General features: G+C 35.9%; 3 protein-coding genes across 4 annotated transcripts in view; 2 read left to right on the top strand and 1 right to left on the bottom strand.

Annotated features, from left to right (window-relative positions):
• Positions 1 to 3,460, top strand: part of LOC309504125 (uncharacterized protein) — a 6,339-nt gene extending 2,879 nt beyond the window's left edge. The window contains exons 2-6 of the mRNA XM_082177156.1: positions 278 to 342; positions 491 to 559; positions 2,029 to 2,080; positions 2,197 to 2,233; positions 2,323 to 3,460. Coding sequence (XP_082033282.1) covers positions 278 to 342; positions 491 to 559; positions 2,029 to 2,080; positions 2,197 to 2,233; positions 2,323 to 2,383 — 284 coding nt within the window. The 3' untranslated portion in view covers positions 2,384 to 3,460. The remainder of the gene's footprint in view (positions 1 to 277; positions 343 to 490; positions 560 to 2,028; positions 2,081 to 2,196; positions 2,234 to 2,322) is intronic.
• A 437-nt stretch (positions 3,461 to 3,897) lies between these two features.
• Positions 3,898 to 8,335, top strand: nosip (nitric oxide synthase interacting protein). Its single transcript, XM_082137900.1, has 10 exons — positions 3,898 to 3,939; positions 4,232 to 4,307; positions 4,432 to 4,537; positions 4,697 to 4,778; positions 4,869 to 5,004; positions 6,049 to 6,191; positions 6,592 to 6,708; positions 7,663 to 7,733; positions 7,860 to 7,968; positions 8,061 to 8,335. Exons 2-10 carry the CDS (start codon positions 4,238 to 4,240, stop codon positions 8,130 to 8,132), a joined length of 906 nt encoding a protein of 301 aa, XP_081994026.1. The 5' UTR covers positions 3,898 to 3,939; positions 4,232 to 4,237; the 3' UTR covers positions 8,133 to 8,335.
• Positions 8,336 to 8,371: 36 nt separating this feature from the next.
• On the bottom strand, positions 8,372 to 12,845 carry rcn3 (reticulocalbin 3, EF-hand calcium binding domain). 2 transcript variants are annotated; one of them, XM_082137880.1, is made up of 8 exons: positions 12,429 to 12,845; positions 11,859 to 12,080; positions 11,572 to 11,765; positions 11,153 to 11,325; positions 10,225 to 10,285; positions 10,021 to 10,112; positions 9,833 to 9,940; positions 8,372 to 8,511 (listed from the first exon to the last, which is right to left on the bottom strand). In XM_082137880.1, exons 2-8 carry the CDS (start codon positions 12,071 to 12,073, stop codon positions 8,407 to 8,409), a joined length of 948 nt encoding a protein of 315 aa, XP_081994006.1. In that variant the 5' UTR covers positions 12,074 to 12,080; positions 12,429 to 12,845; the 3' UTR covers positions 8,372 to 8,406. The 2 variants fall into 2 exon arrangements, with proteins under 2 accessions (XP_081994006.1, XP_081994005.1); XM_082137879.1 differs by lacking the exon at positions 8,372 to 8,511 and adding an exon at positions 8,716 to 9,664 and having other exon boundaries at positions 12,429 to 12,830.
• Between the last annotated feature and the right edge of the window lie 4,891 nt (positions 12,846 to 17,736).

Genomic DNA, 17,736 nt, shown 5'->3' with positions numbered 1-17,736 from the left:
AGTTGAATTTTTTGTCACTTTATTTTATTTCTTTGGATTATATTATCTAGGGTGTGTGAGTGTGTAAAAAGTGTTCATATTCATATACATACAGTTAATCACAAACGTGTGCTGAGTTGTATGTGTGTGCATGTGTGTGAGAGAGGAAATGAGAAAAAGTGGTGTTCGTGTGAGTAAGACTAATTCATTCTGTTCCTCAATATGACCTTACTCACCACACGCTTTACAAACACGTCAATAACGATAAAAAACAAGCAGCTGACCACATTTCTTTCAGATGATGACGACGATGATGATGATTATCATGAAGGATCCATTTGCTCATTCTGTGTCCACTGTGAGGTAGGATCCCCTGAGCTCTATTATAGTCTGATGAAGTGGACAATGAGTTGTAGTCTACTTTTGCCCTCATTCAGCCTGTCTTATCTCAACCAGTCTTGCTTTGAATTTGGTGTTGATTTAGTCATTTGTCATTGATCTCTTCCCTCAGCATTGCGACAGCTGTGATGAGTGCCCATGTAAAAAAGGAGACGACTCTGAACACTGCGACTTCTGCGATGTGAGAAATCCACCACAAACACACATTTTATTAGATAACTACAAAACTTTTACTAAACAACTCAATACAAAACAATGCACACACTCAGTTCAGGAAAGACCAGGAGCTCAACACTGTATGAGCTATTACAGGTACATTCCATGAATACAGTGTACTCCCCCCACAATATCTTTATATTGACTTTATCTTTTGAATTCATATTCAATTACTATTTTAATTATTAACTAATTTCATTTACCAGAACGAAATAGGCTATTTGACCGTGTCCCACATTTTGCATGAAATCCGGTTATCACATTATTTTCTCGCAATGAAATGGTAAATAGAGAGTTTTTCAATAACTAAAATCCATCACTATAGTTCCAAAACGAAGTAGTCCCTGAGCGATTAACGTAATTTACCCTCTATTTGCAACCCTTTAAACTTTTTTTTTGGTCTCTTTTTCACTGAATATTGCTTTTCAGGCTTAATTTGATTCTCTGTTCATGAAACGTGCCACCAAAATACAGCATCGAATTCACACATAGCTGATTAAATGCTAATTATGTGGTTGTCTGAAGCTAGTAAACCCTAATGCTCAAAAATAATTAATTGGTTGGTTAAACTTAAATTAAACAAATTAGTTCAATCAAATTAACTTTTATGAGCATTTATAGCTTTTTTCTTCTTTTGAGTTCACAAAACTGATACATTTTAAGTAATCTGAATTGTTTCATTGTTTTGAGTTTTATGAACTTGTTTCTTTTAATTTAGACAAACTTAAATTCAACTGAAACTGGGCTGGGATTTCTATTTCCCAGCATGCTTTGCCATGACACCTCGAGTAAATGCTAAAATTGCATGCTATAAGATTAATGTTAAATGGGAGATTTAGTAATGTTTAATGTTTTGCTATGCTACTTTAAAAGAGTTTCTGTTATGTTGGGTTTTTGGGGGGTTACCATCATGGTGACGAGTGGAGCATGAGCCTGGTTTGATTACAGAAATGTGCCATATTGTCATATTCATTCAGCAAATGTAATGTTATGCTATCAAGACATTGAGTTACCAATTAACAAATTAGTATTTACTAAATTAGCTGGTTAAGGCTAGCCACGTTTACACCACAAAAAATGTAATTAAAATTACATGATCATTTCTAAATTAAATGTGTGATTTAGCTTGACACAAATATTTCAAGATATGAGTAATTAAAATGTATAAACTTATACATTCATACATTTATTGTTGTTTATTTTGTACTTGTACAAAATAAACAACTGCCAGTTCTGCTTACTCAAACTTTGAATTTCTTTAAAAAATTGATGTAACTGATTACCTAAAATTTTGTGAGTTTTGCTAACTTATTCAGGTTTACAGAGTAGATATTGATGGGGGTTCTTTTCCCCATAAAAATACACATACACAATTATTTTAAAGATCATAGCATTAAATTATCAGGACATTTTAACTGTCTTTTGTCTCTTCAGGACTGTGGAAAGTGCTATATCTGTCCTGTTTGTGACACCGTCTGCCAGCCAGGTAAGAAAAACTCTAGACAACAATAAGCACATTTTAGTTGTTTAGATTGTGTATAATTTGTGGATAAAGTCTGATTATGTTATGAACTCATTACATATTTTAAATTTTCCTCAAAGGTGGTTTTGTTGACTCAGTTTCTGGATCCATCTATAAGTAAGATATTATTCTCCTGCAAATAAACCTGCAATACTAGTTGTTATAACCATGATAATATAATGATGTCATCTCTTCTCTTTTTTCAGGACTGTCGCAGATGTCTTTGATGATGACGACGATGATGATGATGATGACGATGACAACTAAACCCACTTCATACAACCATGTGGCCAAAAGAGGAACGTGCATTTGGGCGTTGCGTTTCACAGATTTTATTTACATTGTAGCGTTATCTTCATTGTCGTTAAGTTATTTTTTTTTCTCTTTTTGATGTAATCGCATCACACGCCACAGTCCGGTCAATAGGCCTACATAGGCCTACACTTGGAATTTAAATTTCATTTCCTTAAATTAAGTTTATTTAATTAATTGAATAACATGTTTCCCTTTTAAACAGTCTTGTTATTAACATAAGTTATGATATGAAATGTAATTGCAAACCTGTGTTGTTTTGACACTAGGCTACTTATGGAATAAAATGATGGGACGTTTTATTTATGTGTAAGTTCAATAATGCTTATTTAAATAGCCTATAAAAAAAGAGCATTTTATATCACTGTCGACACCATAATTTATAATATTTCGTCACTTATTTGCTGTCGTTAAGCTAACGCAACATGATTTCCAAACATGGGTTGTGATAATTATAGGCTACATGAATTATGGCCTTAAATGGATAGGCTACCTCAAGAAGTCTGTATCATATAGCCTAAGTCGTAGGCTATGTCAAATTGTGCATTTATTTCTTCAGCAGAAAAACAAAAGGAAAAGTTCTGAACAGGAAAGGATTTTTAGATATTTGGATTTTATATATTTTGATAAGAACTAGCTATATAAGGATACGATTCTAGTGGGTCAATTTTTACAAATAGCTACGTACAAATGCTAAAATGTTTGTCTGACCATTGTCTAACAATATGTCATCTGCCATTCGCCATCTTGCAGCTCAAAACGATCAGCTACCGTCAACGAACATCACTGAACTTCATTGTGAGCGTATTTAAGACACACACAGATCTGGGTTAGAGAGAGAGAAGGTGAAACAGAGGCTAATATGAGCTAGTAGGCCTATTACACTAGGGTCAAGATAGAATAAAGACCCATTCACATATTTGCGTCAACACCAAGGGACGATAACGTTCTGTGTTTTATAAGAGCGCGCTGGATTCTGATTGTCTGTCAGTGTGTTTAATAATCGTTCATCAGCTTGAATAAAACGTTCTGAAAAAGATTCCTCTGTATCGTTTTTTGACTTCGACAATGTCATTGAATTAAGACAATTATTAAAACTGTTTAGTTATATCGTTATATATGGTGTAAATTGTAAAATACTATTTTAGCAGAATATCTACGATAATCAAGATCAAATCAGTAATTTATTTATTTATAACAGTATTATTTATTTGTGTGTTTGTTTAGTAGGTAGATCACCTTTTTGGGGATTTATTGGGAAAAACTGATACCAACCATATAGGCCTACATGCCGCATGCGCATAAATATATATATATATATATATATATATATATATATATATATATATATATATATATATATATATATATATATATATATATATAGTATTTGGTATCATAGATATTTATTCGTATATATGTATAGATGATACCAACGATCTCTGTAAACTTTTATTCTGAAATTTTTTAGGAGCCAGGCACAGGTCATTTCCGGTTCACGATCGTAGGAGGTAAACAGCGACTTCTGCGCTTCTGAATACGATATTACTCTATGAAAGAACGTATTGTGTTTGATTTATGTGTGTTTTATTTATATATGTTAGCTTAGTAACATGTACGACTATTATAGATTTCCTGATAACCAATTATCCTCATCGTTAACTGACCTCACTAAGCAATTATATCAGTGATCAGTGGGCCAACGTGTAACGTTAACGTTAGCAGCTAACGTTATTTATGTAAAACTGTGCATAAATCTGTTCACTAAACTCACATAAACGATAGATTTTTGTTCTGTAAAAGACAAACATGACTCGACACGGGAAGAACTGCACAGCAGGAGCCGTTTACACTTATCATGAGAAGAGGAAAGACACCGGTAATGAACGCCTACTCTTATTTATCTATCTAACGATGTTTCTGTGGTGTTATGTCACTTAAATATATGAATACATTATATATAGTTACTATAACAAATTGTGCATCTCTCTTGACATTGCCAGCCGCTTCGGGTTATGGGACACAGAGTGTGCGTTTGGGGAAGGATGCGATCAAAGATTTCGACTGTTGCTGTCTCTCCTTACAGCCCTGCAGGGACCCTGTTGTAACGTACGAGTCCCACTTTTACACGTATAATTGTTTTGGTGGTGAAATTGTCTTTGCATGCGGTTATATAAGTGTGTATGCGGCCTTAATTGTATAATGCTGGATGTTACTGGCCAATTCGCATGTAAGCAGCGCGTGTTTGTTTATATTTGCTTACTGCAGTGAGGATGGATACATATATGAAAAAGAAGCAATTCTGCAATACATCCTTCACCAGAAAACCGAAATTGCCAAGAAAATGAAGGTTTGGTCACTTTTTACATATGTTATTTGCTCCAAATGTAAATGTCCTTCTCTGTTTGTCTAACAGACATGCATATATTTTTAAACTCAGGCATATGAGAAGCAGAAACAGGCTTTGAAGAGTGAAGGCCAGCTGGAGTCCAAGTCTGAGGAGCGACAGAGAGCTGAGAAGTTCAGACAGAGAGAGAACAACATCGTCTCCAAGCCAATCAACCCCTTCACTTCAGGTATGGAAAATGGGGGATAAGATTAAACTAAAGCAGTGGTTCCCAAACTGGGGTACGTGAAGCGACAGAGGAATTAATTACCCACCTTAAAATAACATTAAACCGAGGATGTATTTCTAACTGGAAAAATGCCGTAAATACATGGCAATTTATCCGACTATGTACCTGTGTAAAACAGGTCAACCAAAAAAAGGGTAATATTAAGGTACATTTTAAACAGTATTGTTGGTATTTGCTCTATTTTGCAACAAAAATAATAGTTCCAACGAAAGCCACAGCAGGACTGCAACGCACAGGGGTGTTTCATGAACGATTCTGCGGCTTTAAATGAATCGTGAGAGCTTTGTTTGTGCTTGCTGTTTAATAATAATTTTAAACTTATTTTAAAATGTATACCTGTATGATATTACGCTGTAGCCACATCTGACCAGCGGTTGGAAAATGAATGAATGGATGATTCAGCTGCAGGCGCCATCTTCTGAAGAGACACAGGAATTTATTCGGCATGACCGTCACAATGCATAATGGAGATTCTCTAGCTGTTGAGCATACATTGGTTGTACACTCGTTATTGCGGTGCATTATGGGATTGAATGAGTGCACTCAATAACGTCCAGTATGGTTTCGGACACCACTATAAATGGCTGTCCCCTCAAATAGTGTTCTATTATTTCGGACACAGCCAGTGACTTACCGCCAGCTTCTGGCGGTTTTAGTTTAATATTTAAAAGTTTCACTTTGTTTTTACCATCATTGCATATTTCTCTATTGAACTTTTTTTTTAATTTAAAACATTATTTATTTTATAAAGTTATTTATATAGGTAAAAATGCACTTGAAAATCAATTTAAGAGGCAAAAATGGTTCCTTAATGGAAAAGGTGTGACTGCAGTCTAAGTGTTAGAGAGGTGGTATGCAGAAGGATGGTAAATGCCTCAGGGGGTACGCCACTCTAAAAAGTTTGGAACCACTTTAGTAAAGTATAACTCTATAAGATTACACATAATCCTGCTTGATTATGTATGTTAACTCAATTCTCTTTAGGTAAATCTAAAGATGATGAAAGCCAGAAGGGCTCAACCAGTTCTGACACTTCAGCAGGGGAGTCCAGTTCTTCTTCAGCTCTGCCCAGCTTCTGGATCCCCAGCCTCACTCCAGAGGCCAAGCCCACCTTGGTTAAAAAACCTGTAGGTTTCTAGATCTGTCACTTTCCTCTCTCTGCCAGCCACGTGTCCCTAACCTTGGGTCTTCTGTTGTCTCATATCATTCATGGAAGAACATTACACAAGAGATTGTAATACCCTGAAATCAGTTTGCATGCTTCTGCCAAATGTTCTTTTGGTCGGTCATGATGCCCTTGATTGGTTTGTTTGTTCATCTCGCCTCCTGGTTCAATAGTTTTTCCACTCTGTGTGTTCACTATCTTCTTGTCATGATTGTTGTCTTTCAAAGTTTATCACCCTGCATGAGACACTAGGCAGATCAACATGCTCTCAATTCAAGTTATACACTTCACAAAGATATAATGAACTCTTTTGACCCAATCTATTATCGTTAAATGTTTTTCCTCCTCTCCTGCTTTTTCAGTCAAAGACAGTGTTCTGCCCCATGTCAGGACGTCCTTTGAAGATGAGTGATTTGATTTCAGTGAACTTCACTCCACTGGACCCCAGTCTGGACCGAGTGGCCCTCCTCACACGCCAAGTAAGAAGTAAACCATTGTGATCTCCCACCTTTTCCTCTATTTCTCCTGAGCCGCATCTCTCTGTTCCTATTTAATGCTGTATAAACTGCAATTTAAAAGTTTAGGGTCGGTAAGATTTCTAAAATGTTTTTAAAGTCTCCTTGGTTCAAATAAGGCTGCATTTAGTTATTCAAATTACTCCATCACTCTAGTCTTCAGTGTCACATGATTCTTCAGAAATACATCTAATGCTGATTTAATAATTCTGAAACATTTCTCATTATTATCAATGTTGAAAACAGTTGTGCTACTTAAAGGGGTCCTATTTTTTTTTCTTTTTTATGTATAAATACATTTTCTACTTTCTTTAGTGTGTAATGTTGCTGCTTGAGCATGAAAAATGTCTAAAGTTACAACGTACAAAGTCACTCCAATCACAACACTGGTCCAGCCGACCAATCAGAGCACACAAGAGCACACTTGTTGGGAGGAGGGGCTTCATAGTGACAGGAAATTAACAGAGCGTTACTGACAGACTAGGAAAAGAGGTGCTGCAACAATGTAAAATATGTAAAAACATTCAAGCATTAAAAACCTATTCTAGTAGACCACAAAATCAAGAAAAGGGTAATAACAGGTCCCTTTAATATTTTTGTGTAAACAGTGACGCATTTTTTCAGGACTCTTTAATTAATAGAAAGTTCAAAAGAACAGCATTTATTTGAAATATAAATCTTTTGTAACATTACAAAAGTCTCTCCTGTGACTTTTGATCAGTTTAATGTCTTTGCTGAATAAAAGTAATGAAATGTTTACATTAAATAGTCATAAATTAAATATTCCATATTTATATATTAAATATATTTATAGAAATGACTGACTCCAAACTTTTGAACAGTAATTTATATTGCCACTTTGAATTATTGTATACCTTGTTTTTGAACCATTCAGAAAATGTTTTACATGATCCTCAGGACAGATACGTGTGTGCAGTAACCAAAGACACGCTTGGGAACTCGGTGCCCAGTGCAGTTCTCAGACCCTCGTGAGTTTGACTTTTACATTGTTTGTTCAACAAGAATTGATCTGGCTTCATACCTTATTATACATTTAGTCCTTCCTCTCACTTCTAGTTTCTCTCTCTTTTTGTGTGTACTGTCTTTCCCTCAAGTGGAGCCGTAGTCACTATGGAGTGTGTGGAGAAGCTCATATGGAAAGACATGATTGATCCAGTGACTGGAGACAAACTGAAAGAGAAGGACATCATACCCCTTCAGAGGGTGTGTATAAGAGAAATAGTGCTGAAGAAAATGTCTCAATATGTCACAAATGCAAAAAGTCAGTTTTTAAATGTCTCTTTGCTCGTGGACAGGGTGGGACTGGCTTCGCGGGCTCAGGAGTGGATCTCAAAGCTAAAGAGGCCAGACCCGTTATGCAAGCATAAACGAGAGGATTGGACAACGCTTTGACCCTGTAAATATTTTCATTCATTTTGCAGGACCTTTTTTTCTTTTTTTTAAGTGCTTTTGGGTGAGGGGTAATTGAGTGGATGCTAAATTTGTTTCTCTGCCCCTAAAGATACTATCATGTTATGTGTACACTATATACAGAATGTTTTTCTTTTCAATAAATAATTCATTTTACACACTTTAAAAGTCACATTTGTCTTATTTTAATAGCTTGAAGAGATATTCAGGCTTTTTGTGATCATAACAGGGTTAAAGTTCATCATGATCTTCTACCAGGGTCCCAAAGTCGGTTATTGTGCTAACTTTAATGAAATCCATTCTATCCATGATCTCACTGATAGAGAGACGACCATCCTGAGAATGACAGCAAAGGATACAGACACAATTTTGAAAATGCAGAGGGGAAAGAATGATTTAGTTTGGAAAAAGAGATTAAGAATAAAAGTTAAGAATAAAAATTACTTCATAAGCTTTTGTGAGTAACAATTACACCTACTATCATAATGCAATGCTATGTATTTGTGAGAACACAGAAATTAAACCCCAGTCCAAAATATTTTTTTTAAAACCAACATGGCTTTATTTAGAATTCACAGAGAGAAAAATGTTCCACCAATACAGTGTCAATCACCTTTGTCTCCTCCCACACTGTAAAACGTGATCAGTTGACTTAACTTAAAAAAAGTGAGGAAACCCATTGCCTTAAAATTAAGTAATAAACTTCATGTGTAATTGAAAAAAAAATTAAGTTATGTGAATTTGACAATTCCACATAATTTAATTTGTTCAATTACACGTGAAGTTGATTACTTAATAATTTTAAGGCAATGGGTTTCCTCACTTTTTTTAAGTTAAGTCAACTGATCACGTTTTACGGTGTACCTATTGAATCCAACCCCTCTTTCCCTCCCTTTTTGCTCTGGTTTCATTTCTTTATACCTCTTTTCATGCGAGTGGTATGTTGAATGTGAAATCACACACCACTAATGTGAAATTTACTTTGTAACAGTCAAAATAGGCCTGTTACATTGAATACTGATGCAACTGGCTCTCTATTCAGTGCTGAATTCCTGAGCATCTCTCAAGTGGAAGATGTATGTCTGTTTCATCACAATATAAGCAAGCTGGAGTGTCTGTTCATAAGGAATGTGCTTGTTCATCATAATTGTTTTGCAAAGGCTGAAATGTGTTTGACAATAAATAAAATGTTTATCTGTCTCAGTAAGATTCTTATCTTCATTGATTCAGAAGCTTGAAGCCTAACCCCTGAACTTTGACCCTGGAAATGTTCCTACCCAACAGGCAATGAAGACTAGCTGTCATTTTCATATACAATTTCCTATCTTCTTACCTACACCCAAAATATACTGCCCTCCCCTATACCCAAGATATGCTAGCATTAAAGCTCATCGTGTCTTTTAGTGAGATCCTCTCCGTAATTAGTCGCCTGGCTCCCAACAAACATGTTCCAGTTTTCCAGAATCTCCTTCTTTGTGATTTTGTCATCCTGGTTAGTCAATTATATGAAGCGGATGGAAGTCCATTGTGATTCATTGGTAGCAAATTAAAAGAAAGACAGAGGTAAAGATTAATTATATCAACAATTGATTGGTATTTATGCATTATTGCGAACTAATGAAGCCACCCATATGTAGACCCAATGGATGTCACTTACGTTGTCTTTATCAGTTTCGTGAATGAGATGCCGGGCCTCGTTATCAGCATGGTCCACCTCTCCAGGGAGGATCCATTGAGATACTTCATTGGCATCAAGGAAACCGTCCTAAAACAAACCGTGAACCTTGAAAGAATAGCCAGGAAACACTCCAGGTGATGCTAATAGATTCCCTTCCCACTGCATACCTTATTCATGTCTCTGAACTCTGAAAAGTGTTTCTTTTCTGTTGTGACCCAATCTGGTTCATTTTCTCCATTTTCAGGGGTGAACATGTCCCCTAGTGTCAAAAGGAAACACATGCACTTATTTTCAATTTATATGGCCACAAAATATCAGTTCTAATGTATGTTTGTTTTTTTCTTTCCCAGGAAAACACTGTAGAAATGTACCAATGTATTCCTGCAGATTAATCTTGCCATCACCATTCTTGTCAATGTCTTCAATTGTTTCCTGTAACATTGAGGGATAAATGTTTAGTGATCTATTCCATTGCTTCTCAAGTTCTAATCTGACAGAGGATAAATGTTAATGTTAAATAGCAAAACAGTAATTCATCTGTTCCTTGGCCATTTATCCCAGCTTATGTCATGTTAATAATTGTACATATTGTTGGCATATGCAGTTTATGGTAATATAAATACATTTCAATGTTTGAAAAAAAATATTTTAAAGACATTTGTGTACATTTACTTGCAACTTGTCCAACGTCAAGGCAAAATACCACAGGTGAATAGAGTAAAAATGTTAATTAACAGACATCGCCATACTTCTCCAGTTGATTACTTACATTAACAATTGCAAAATTGGTTTGTATTACAAGTTTTCTAAAATGTTCTGTTTAAATATGCAAATGGATCTTTATCTAATTAAATATGCACTAATATGCATACATTTCCAGAACAGAAATCTTTTTAATGAAGCTAGATTCAAAATTATTGTTTCATTTTATTGACATATTAGAGTTAATTTTGGATATCATAATTTATTCATGTTTTTTTTTTAAATGTGAATTAAATATTAACAACAACAAATAAAAAAAACTATTTGAATACACAGGAAAAGATATGTACTGTAATTGAAACCTTCAAATGCAAATACATAAACTGTAACAAAATAAACACTTAAATGTACATTTTGGATGTTTTCTTTCCACTAGTCTGAAGGAAGACCAGTGGAAGTTATGGAAGCAAAATATCAAAACTGACCAGTCATTTAAAAAAAAGTTTTTTCTCTGTATTGTCTTGCCTTGATGTCTGTCCCTCTTTCTGATTTCTCTATCATAATAATCATCTGTCCCTTCCTCTATTATCACCTCACCTGTATCACAATGTGTCTCATGTGGTCGAACTCCTCTGGATGGAGGAAGGCAGTGAACTCTTCTCTGGTAGCGACACCGTCCCCGTCCCGGTCTGCGGACTTGAATCGTCTCTCATCTCTAGTCAGCATGTTTTTGTAACTGGTCTTATCATCCACATCATCAAACTCTACATCTGGAATACAGCAACATAGTATAAGTCAACCATTCATATGATTTCCTTCTGCAGTGTGTATTGTATATGTTTATGGTCTAAACATTATTTGGCCAACATTTTTTACCTGAAATAATAATTTATCCTTTTTGCCAAGATGTTGCACTATTGTTGTAGATCATAAATATTCAATCCCCTTTTAAACAGCAGTTCCTCATTAAACATGATTAGCTGTCACACCCAAATTCAAAGGGTTGTTTTAATTACCCATATAATATCCATATGTGGTGTTCTTGTACTCAATCCATCCAATCTTCCCATCCTTGTTCTGGTCGTACTCTTTCCAGTGCTTGTCCACGTTCTCCTCGATGTACCTTCTCTGCCTGTGCTTGATCCAGTGGTGCAGCTCAGCATGACTGACGAAACCATCCTTATCTGTGTCAATCTTATCCACAATCTTTCTGCATGGGGAATATATATATATAATAAAGTAAGACACATGCTAATATTATTCTGCTATTTTCTGTATCATTCTCACATATTCAATTTTTTACCCTAGTCTCTCTTTGCTCTCCTCAGGGCTTAGCTGGTCAAAGGTCTTGGCTTCCTCTTTTCCCAGGAAGGCCTCGTGGTCATACTGGAAACCATGGGCATCATCGTGAGCATGATCACTGAGGTCAGGCTTATGATGTACACGCTTCTCCTGTGCCGGCACAGCAACCGTGACCCCAAAAAACAGGGCAAGTGTCCCCAAAAAGAGCAGCTGCATATTCTCCCTACAGAGTGTGTGAGAGAGAAAGACAGAGAAAGATTTTATTAATTCTTTCTGACCTGAAAAAGTAACTTGCACACTAACACATAAAGTCATTGTGCTTGGCAATGAAAATTTAACTTTAACTTTAATTTTAAACTAAATTATACAGCATGGGTATATTATTTAAACTTTCAGAAGAACCATCAACTATTTTATTTTAAAGCATAATAATAAAAAAAACAAATATATTTACAGCAGATAATGACTATTGAATGAACTGTACAAAAGCAATTGGCTGTAAAAACTACAAATGTGCAATTTAAGTTTAAAGTGCAAATAGTTTTCATCTTACATTTTAGAAATGACTTACCAAGCCTGCAGTGATTTCTGCTTGAGTACACCCTGAAGTTGAAGAGTACGCGTTGGCACTGTTCTTTAAAGTGCACGTAAAATTAGGCGGGGCAACGATGTTACGTGCCCTCAAAATGTTTTATTGAAAGGAAAAAGAGCCAATCACAAGACCAAATTAGGCGGGGCCGAGGAAAATTCTAAGTTCTACTGGCTGCAAAACGCCACGTTGACACGCGAACGCGCATCAGAGAGCCAGGCGCGTTTTGACAAACTGGAAAAAAAGTTTTAAGGACAGCTCATCTTTGACAGAAATATTGTGCAGATTGCGTTTGGACTGATGCATTAATGGAAATAAATAAAGTTACATGCATGTTAAATAAACTTAATGTAACATGCAAACTGTTTTTCGCGAAGTCTTTAAGGCGCAAGTTCATATTCTGGTCAGTGGTCTTTTAAATTACTTATACGTCTCATATAGGCTAAGTAGTAACACTTTAAATACTAGCTATTTTAAGAGTGCTGAGCGCCCATGTCGTTTTGTAAATGAAAAAAAAAAAAAATAAATATATATATATATATATATATGAAGACTTTAGATGCAAAAGCCTCTTAGTACCATCTGAAATTTTCTCATAAAATTAGCATTTTTATCAAGCTCGTATATTTAAGTTCAGTAATTTCACTTTAATGACAATTAATAGATAATTATCATTGCTATTAAAGAAATTACTGAACATAAACATACAAGCTTGATAAAAATGATCATTCTAGAAGAAAATTTCAGATGGCACTTAGAGGCTTTTGCATCTGAAGTCTTCCTATATATAGGCCTATATATAGTGTTATATAGCAAGTGTTAGGCTAATATGTTGCCGCAATTACAAACGTTATTTCAGACTCAACCTCTGGATCAAAACAGATATTTTTCTGAATCTTTTAGAAACCCTCTTCCTCAAGTCCTTTATCATTGTCAGATCACACATGTTAAATGTCTCACGTGTTTAGAAGAGATAGCCTTGGTATAGCCTACTTTTTTTCTTATTGTCTAATCAATCATAGTCTATTAAACTCGTTTTTAAAGTTAAGTATATTGTTTAAATGCCCTCTTCATTACTTTGCTCTAATCAGGATAACGGAGATCATCAATTTTTGAAATACTTTTGTTAGCTCCAGAGCTGTATGCAGCCTATAATAAGATTAGCTGCTTTTGAAATTAACCTATTTTTAAAAACTTCGAAATCTCTTTTACAAAGTAAACAATTATTACTAAAGCTTTAATCCCCTTTTCATGCACAGTTGGCATACACTTTCAGAAAGATGACATCCAAAACAGTAATTTGTTTGTGGTCAGTTTGACATCAAGGAGAATACATAAAAAAAATGCAATAAAATATAGGCCTATTGCAATAAAATAAAGACAAATATATTCCCTGGGAATCAAACTTAACATTTGTTTTGCCATCGCCATGCTTTGCCAATAGAGCTAAAAGGTCTAGAAAGAAGGTATTTGGTTATGAGCAGGCCTAGACAAATGCAGATTTTTAAAACATTTCCTGGGGCAAATTCTGCAGAATGAACATGACAAGTGTTCAATTGAACTGAGGGCTCTATAATAATATTGGTAGTTTAATGCATAATTCAATTAGCCAAAATATATTTCCTAAACAAACACACAAGGGCCAGCATTCACTACTGTTTAAGGGTTTGGGGTCAGTAAGATTATTATTAATTTTTTTCTTAAAATAAATATTCAGCAAGGATGCATGAAATGGAATTTAGTCAAAATGACTAAAGACATTTATAAAGTTACAAAAGATTTCATTTTCAAATAAATGGAGTTCTTTCAGGATCAAAGAATCCTGAAAACAAAAAACAAAAAAAACATTTATTACAGTTTCCACAAAAATATTAGGCATGCGCAATGGATCATGTGACAATGAAGACTGGAGTAATGGCAGCTGAAAATTCAGCTTTGACATCACAGGAATAAATAAAATTTAAAGCTAATTAAAATAGAAAACATAATAGAAATAATAGACAAATATTTCACAATATTACTGTTTATACTTATATATTTTCGATCAAACAAATGCAGCCATGGTGAGCATAAGACATTTCTTTCAAAAACATTAGAAAATCTTACTGACCCCAAATTTTTTGAATGGTAGTGCATATAACTTTATGAATAAGGGGGCTTGAATTCTGGAGAAACCGACATATCTCTGCATACATTTGCATCCAGTTTCTTCATTTGCCTGCTTATGAGAAATACTTTTTTTCAAAAAAAATTGAGTATACTTGCACCTATGGATGCTATAGGACCAATGCCACTTAGCTGTGTCTACTTATGCCTCCTGCAACTTTATCGCCTCCTTATTCGGTTGTCTCTCGACCCCTCATCCTCCCTCACATCTTTTTGCGCAACTTTTCACACCTGCCCTCTTTCTTTACCTCTTTGTCTCTGCAGACACACACAACGCTTCGTCCCTCGGTCCTCACCCCTTTTTCTCTCTCTCTCTCTCTCTCTCTCTCTCTCTCTCTCTCTGTGTATGTGTGTGTCCCTTCTCTTCTCTCTCTTTGCCTGTGGCTGTGTGTCTAGTACCATGGAGCAATTGAAGGTGACAGGGCCAGAGAGAGAGGGGGGGAGAGGGAGGACGTGGCACTCTGTAGCCTGGGGGCACACAACAACACACAGAGAGACAGAAAGAGAGAGAGATGGTAAAGGAAATGGGAGGGCAGAGATGACAAAATAAGGAAGAAGACAAGTGCTCTGGAACCAAACGGATGACACAGAGTGATGGAGAGGCTGTGGGCCTAATGAATTATTTGTAATTGATGCATTAACATCAGTGCCTCTGCCGGATTTAGTCGTCACACACTGGATATCAAGTACTACACTTACTCATTTACCACGTATACATGCACTCTCATACATGTACACATGTTTTTTTTAAGAACTTGATGTTAATTTGTCCCGGCATTGTTGCTATGGTGACCTCTCTTCCCCCTCCCCCCCAGCAGAGAGAGAGAGAGAGAGAGAGAGGGTGACAGGGATGAACTAACAAGACACTGAAAAAATGTGCCCTGAAGGAGCGTACGCTCACACACCAGCACACATAATAAACGCGCACTCAACGTCACATTTGTGCAACACGCTGACACTAAATAATACCAACATTTTATTAGGATCCGTTCTCATTTGCTTCATTTTTGTAACTATTTCAAAAAGTATGACCCACACGGAGAAAGATGCTCTTCGTCTCCCGTTGTGTTTCAGTTCAAATCCTCCGTCTATTTGTCTTTTTCCATGAATCCTCTGAACGAGTGACAAAGGAGGAGACGTAGGTATGGGGGGAGGCGGATGAGAGAGGAACAGAGCGGAGGGTTTTGTCAACCGGAAATAAATAAAGCTGGCACCCTCCTTCTCCTCCGCCTCCTCTGTCTCTCATTTTCGTGCCCTCCGTGTCCCCCTTCCTTGTTTTTCTTCTTCTACAAGGATACATCCATGGCCTCGTTATGTCTTCCCTTTTTCTCTCTTTCTGTTTCAGTTCCTTCGCCCTCATGCGTGTTCTGCACGAAACTCCTTGTGTTTTTGTTCGTGCCGTCACAAGTGTCTGTTAACCTGATGGAGCTTGTCACATTAAAGGGATAGTTCAACCCAAAATGAACATTGTCATAATTTGCTCATGTCATTCCAGACCGGTTTGATGTTATTTCTTCTGCAGCACAAAAGGTGATGTTTAGCAGAATGTTCAAGCTGCTCTATTCCATAGAATGGGCGTCAAGCCCCTGAAAAGCAGCATAAAAGTAAGGTAACAGTTACAGTCCACATGACTCTTGCTCTATATTCCATTGGTTACACTTTATTTCAAGGTGACAAACAGTGTAAGTACTGAGTCATATTAATTAACTATGTACTTGCACTCATTTCTCTAAGTGGGAAGAGCATTTTAATAATCCAAAGAATAAATAAATAAAGAACCTTTTTCCACTGTAAAAAAAAAAAAAAAAAAAAAAACTTTTGTGCAATGGAAAGGTTCCATGGATTTTAAATAAAGAGCCTTTTTTTAAGAGTTATACTGGGATTAGGGTTAGTTTCTTGTAATTATGCATAGCAAGTGCATGTAACGTGTAACTATGTCACATTATAACAAAGTGTTTCAAGTTTTCAAAGGTAACACATAGCTTTGACATTCAGTCACCAATCGCTTTTATTTGATAGAAAAGAGCAGTGTGAATATTCTTTGTGTTCCACAGAAGAAACAAAGTCATACAGGTTTGGAAAGACATGAGGGTGAGTAAAATTCTTATTTTTAGGAGAATTTTTTTTTTAGATGATCTCTTTAATATGTGTGTACATCTACTCCCATCAGTAAACTCTGTTTATGGGCATAATACCCAAGATTTAATAGCAGAAAAATAGCAGTGTCTCCAAGGCTCCCCTTTGTCCAAGACAACATTCCCTCCTGCCTAGACTGATATGTACTTCTGTTGTAATAAAAATAAATATACTCATGTCAGTGTAATCTTGTATGTTTTTTTTTTTTTAGCATTTTATGTAAGATTTTGTTATTATATTTGAATCATTTTAAGACTTTTTGGGGGCGCCCTGAAAGTTTGCTGATGCCCGCTAGTGGGCCCCGGCCCCCTGGTTGAGATATTGCCTTACACTGCATGCATGAAAAGAAAAAAAACATATGCTTCATAATTCAAAGATCGGTCTAATATCCAAAAGACAACCCAAAACCTCTTTGATCCTTCTTACCTCAAGCATTTGAGGTCTCATATTTATTCGACTTTTCCCCTAAGTTGAATCTTTCATATTAACTAACACCAAAATGGTCATGCTTGAATGTAATGTTGGATGAGTCTCCTTTAAAAGAACGGCAAGTCTCTCTCTCCCTCTCAGTTTTTCTCCCGTATTTTAACGTGTCACAGGCTCTTTGGTTTTTAAAGTTAATCCAATAAAATATGCAAATATAGCATTGGGATTGTGACAAAGTGCAGTGGAGGGTAAACATGCTATATACACTCTGACGTGTGTGTGTGTGTGTGTGTGTGTGTGTGTGTGTGTGTGTGTGTGTGTGTGTGTGTGTGTGTGTGTGTGGCAGAAGAGAGGCCCTTGCACGCAGGTCTGAAAGTGTCTACTCATGTTTGTATGTAATCATACTAGCAAGTGTGAAGTTGTGTGAATTTGTTTTCTTCTCATGAGAGCGGCAGTGTCTTGATTTAAAACACAAGAATATAAAGGTCTGTGTTTACCATTATTTAAATAGTTTTCTTTTAACCCTCATGTTCATTTTTGGCACCAATAGGCATGCCATTTT

This window comes from Leuciscus leuciscus (assembly GCF_965113295.1).
Source record: "Leuciscus leuciscus genome assembly, chromosome: 1".
Taxonomy (NCBI): domain Eukaryota; kingdom Metazoa; phylum Chordata; class Actinopteri; order Cypriniformes; family Leuciscidae; genus Leuciscus; species Leuciscus leuciscus.
Note: the sequence above shows the minus strand (reverse complement) of the source record. Positions and strands in the feature narration are given on the sequence as shown.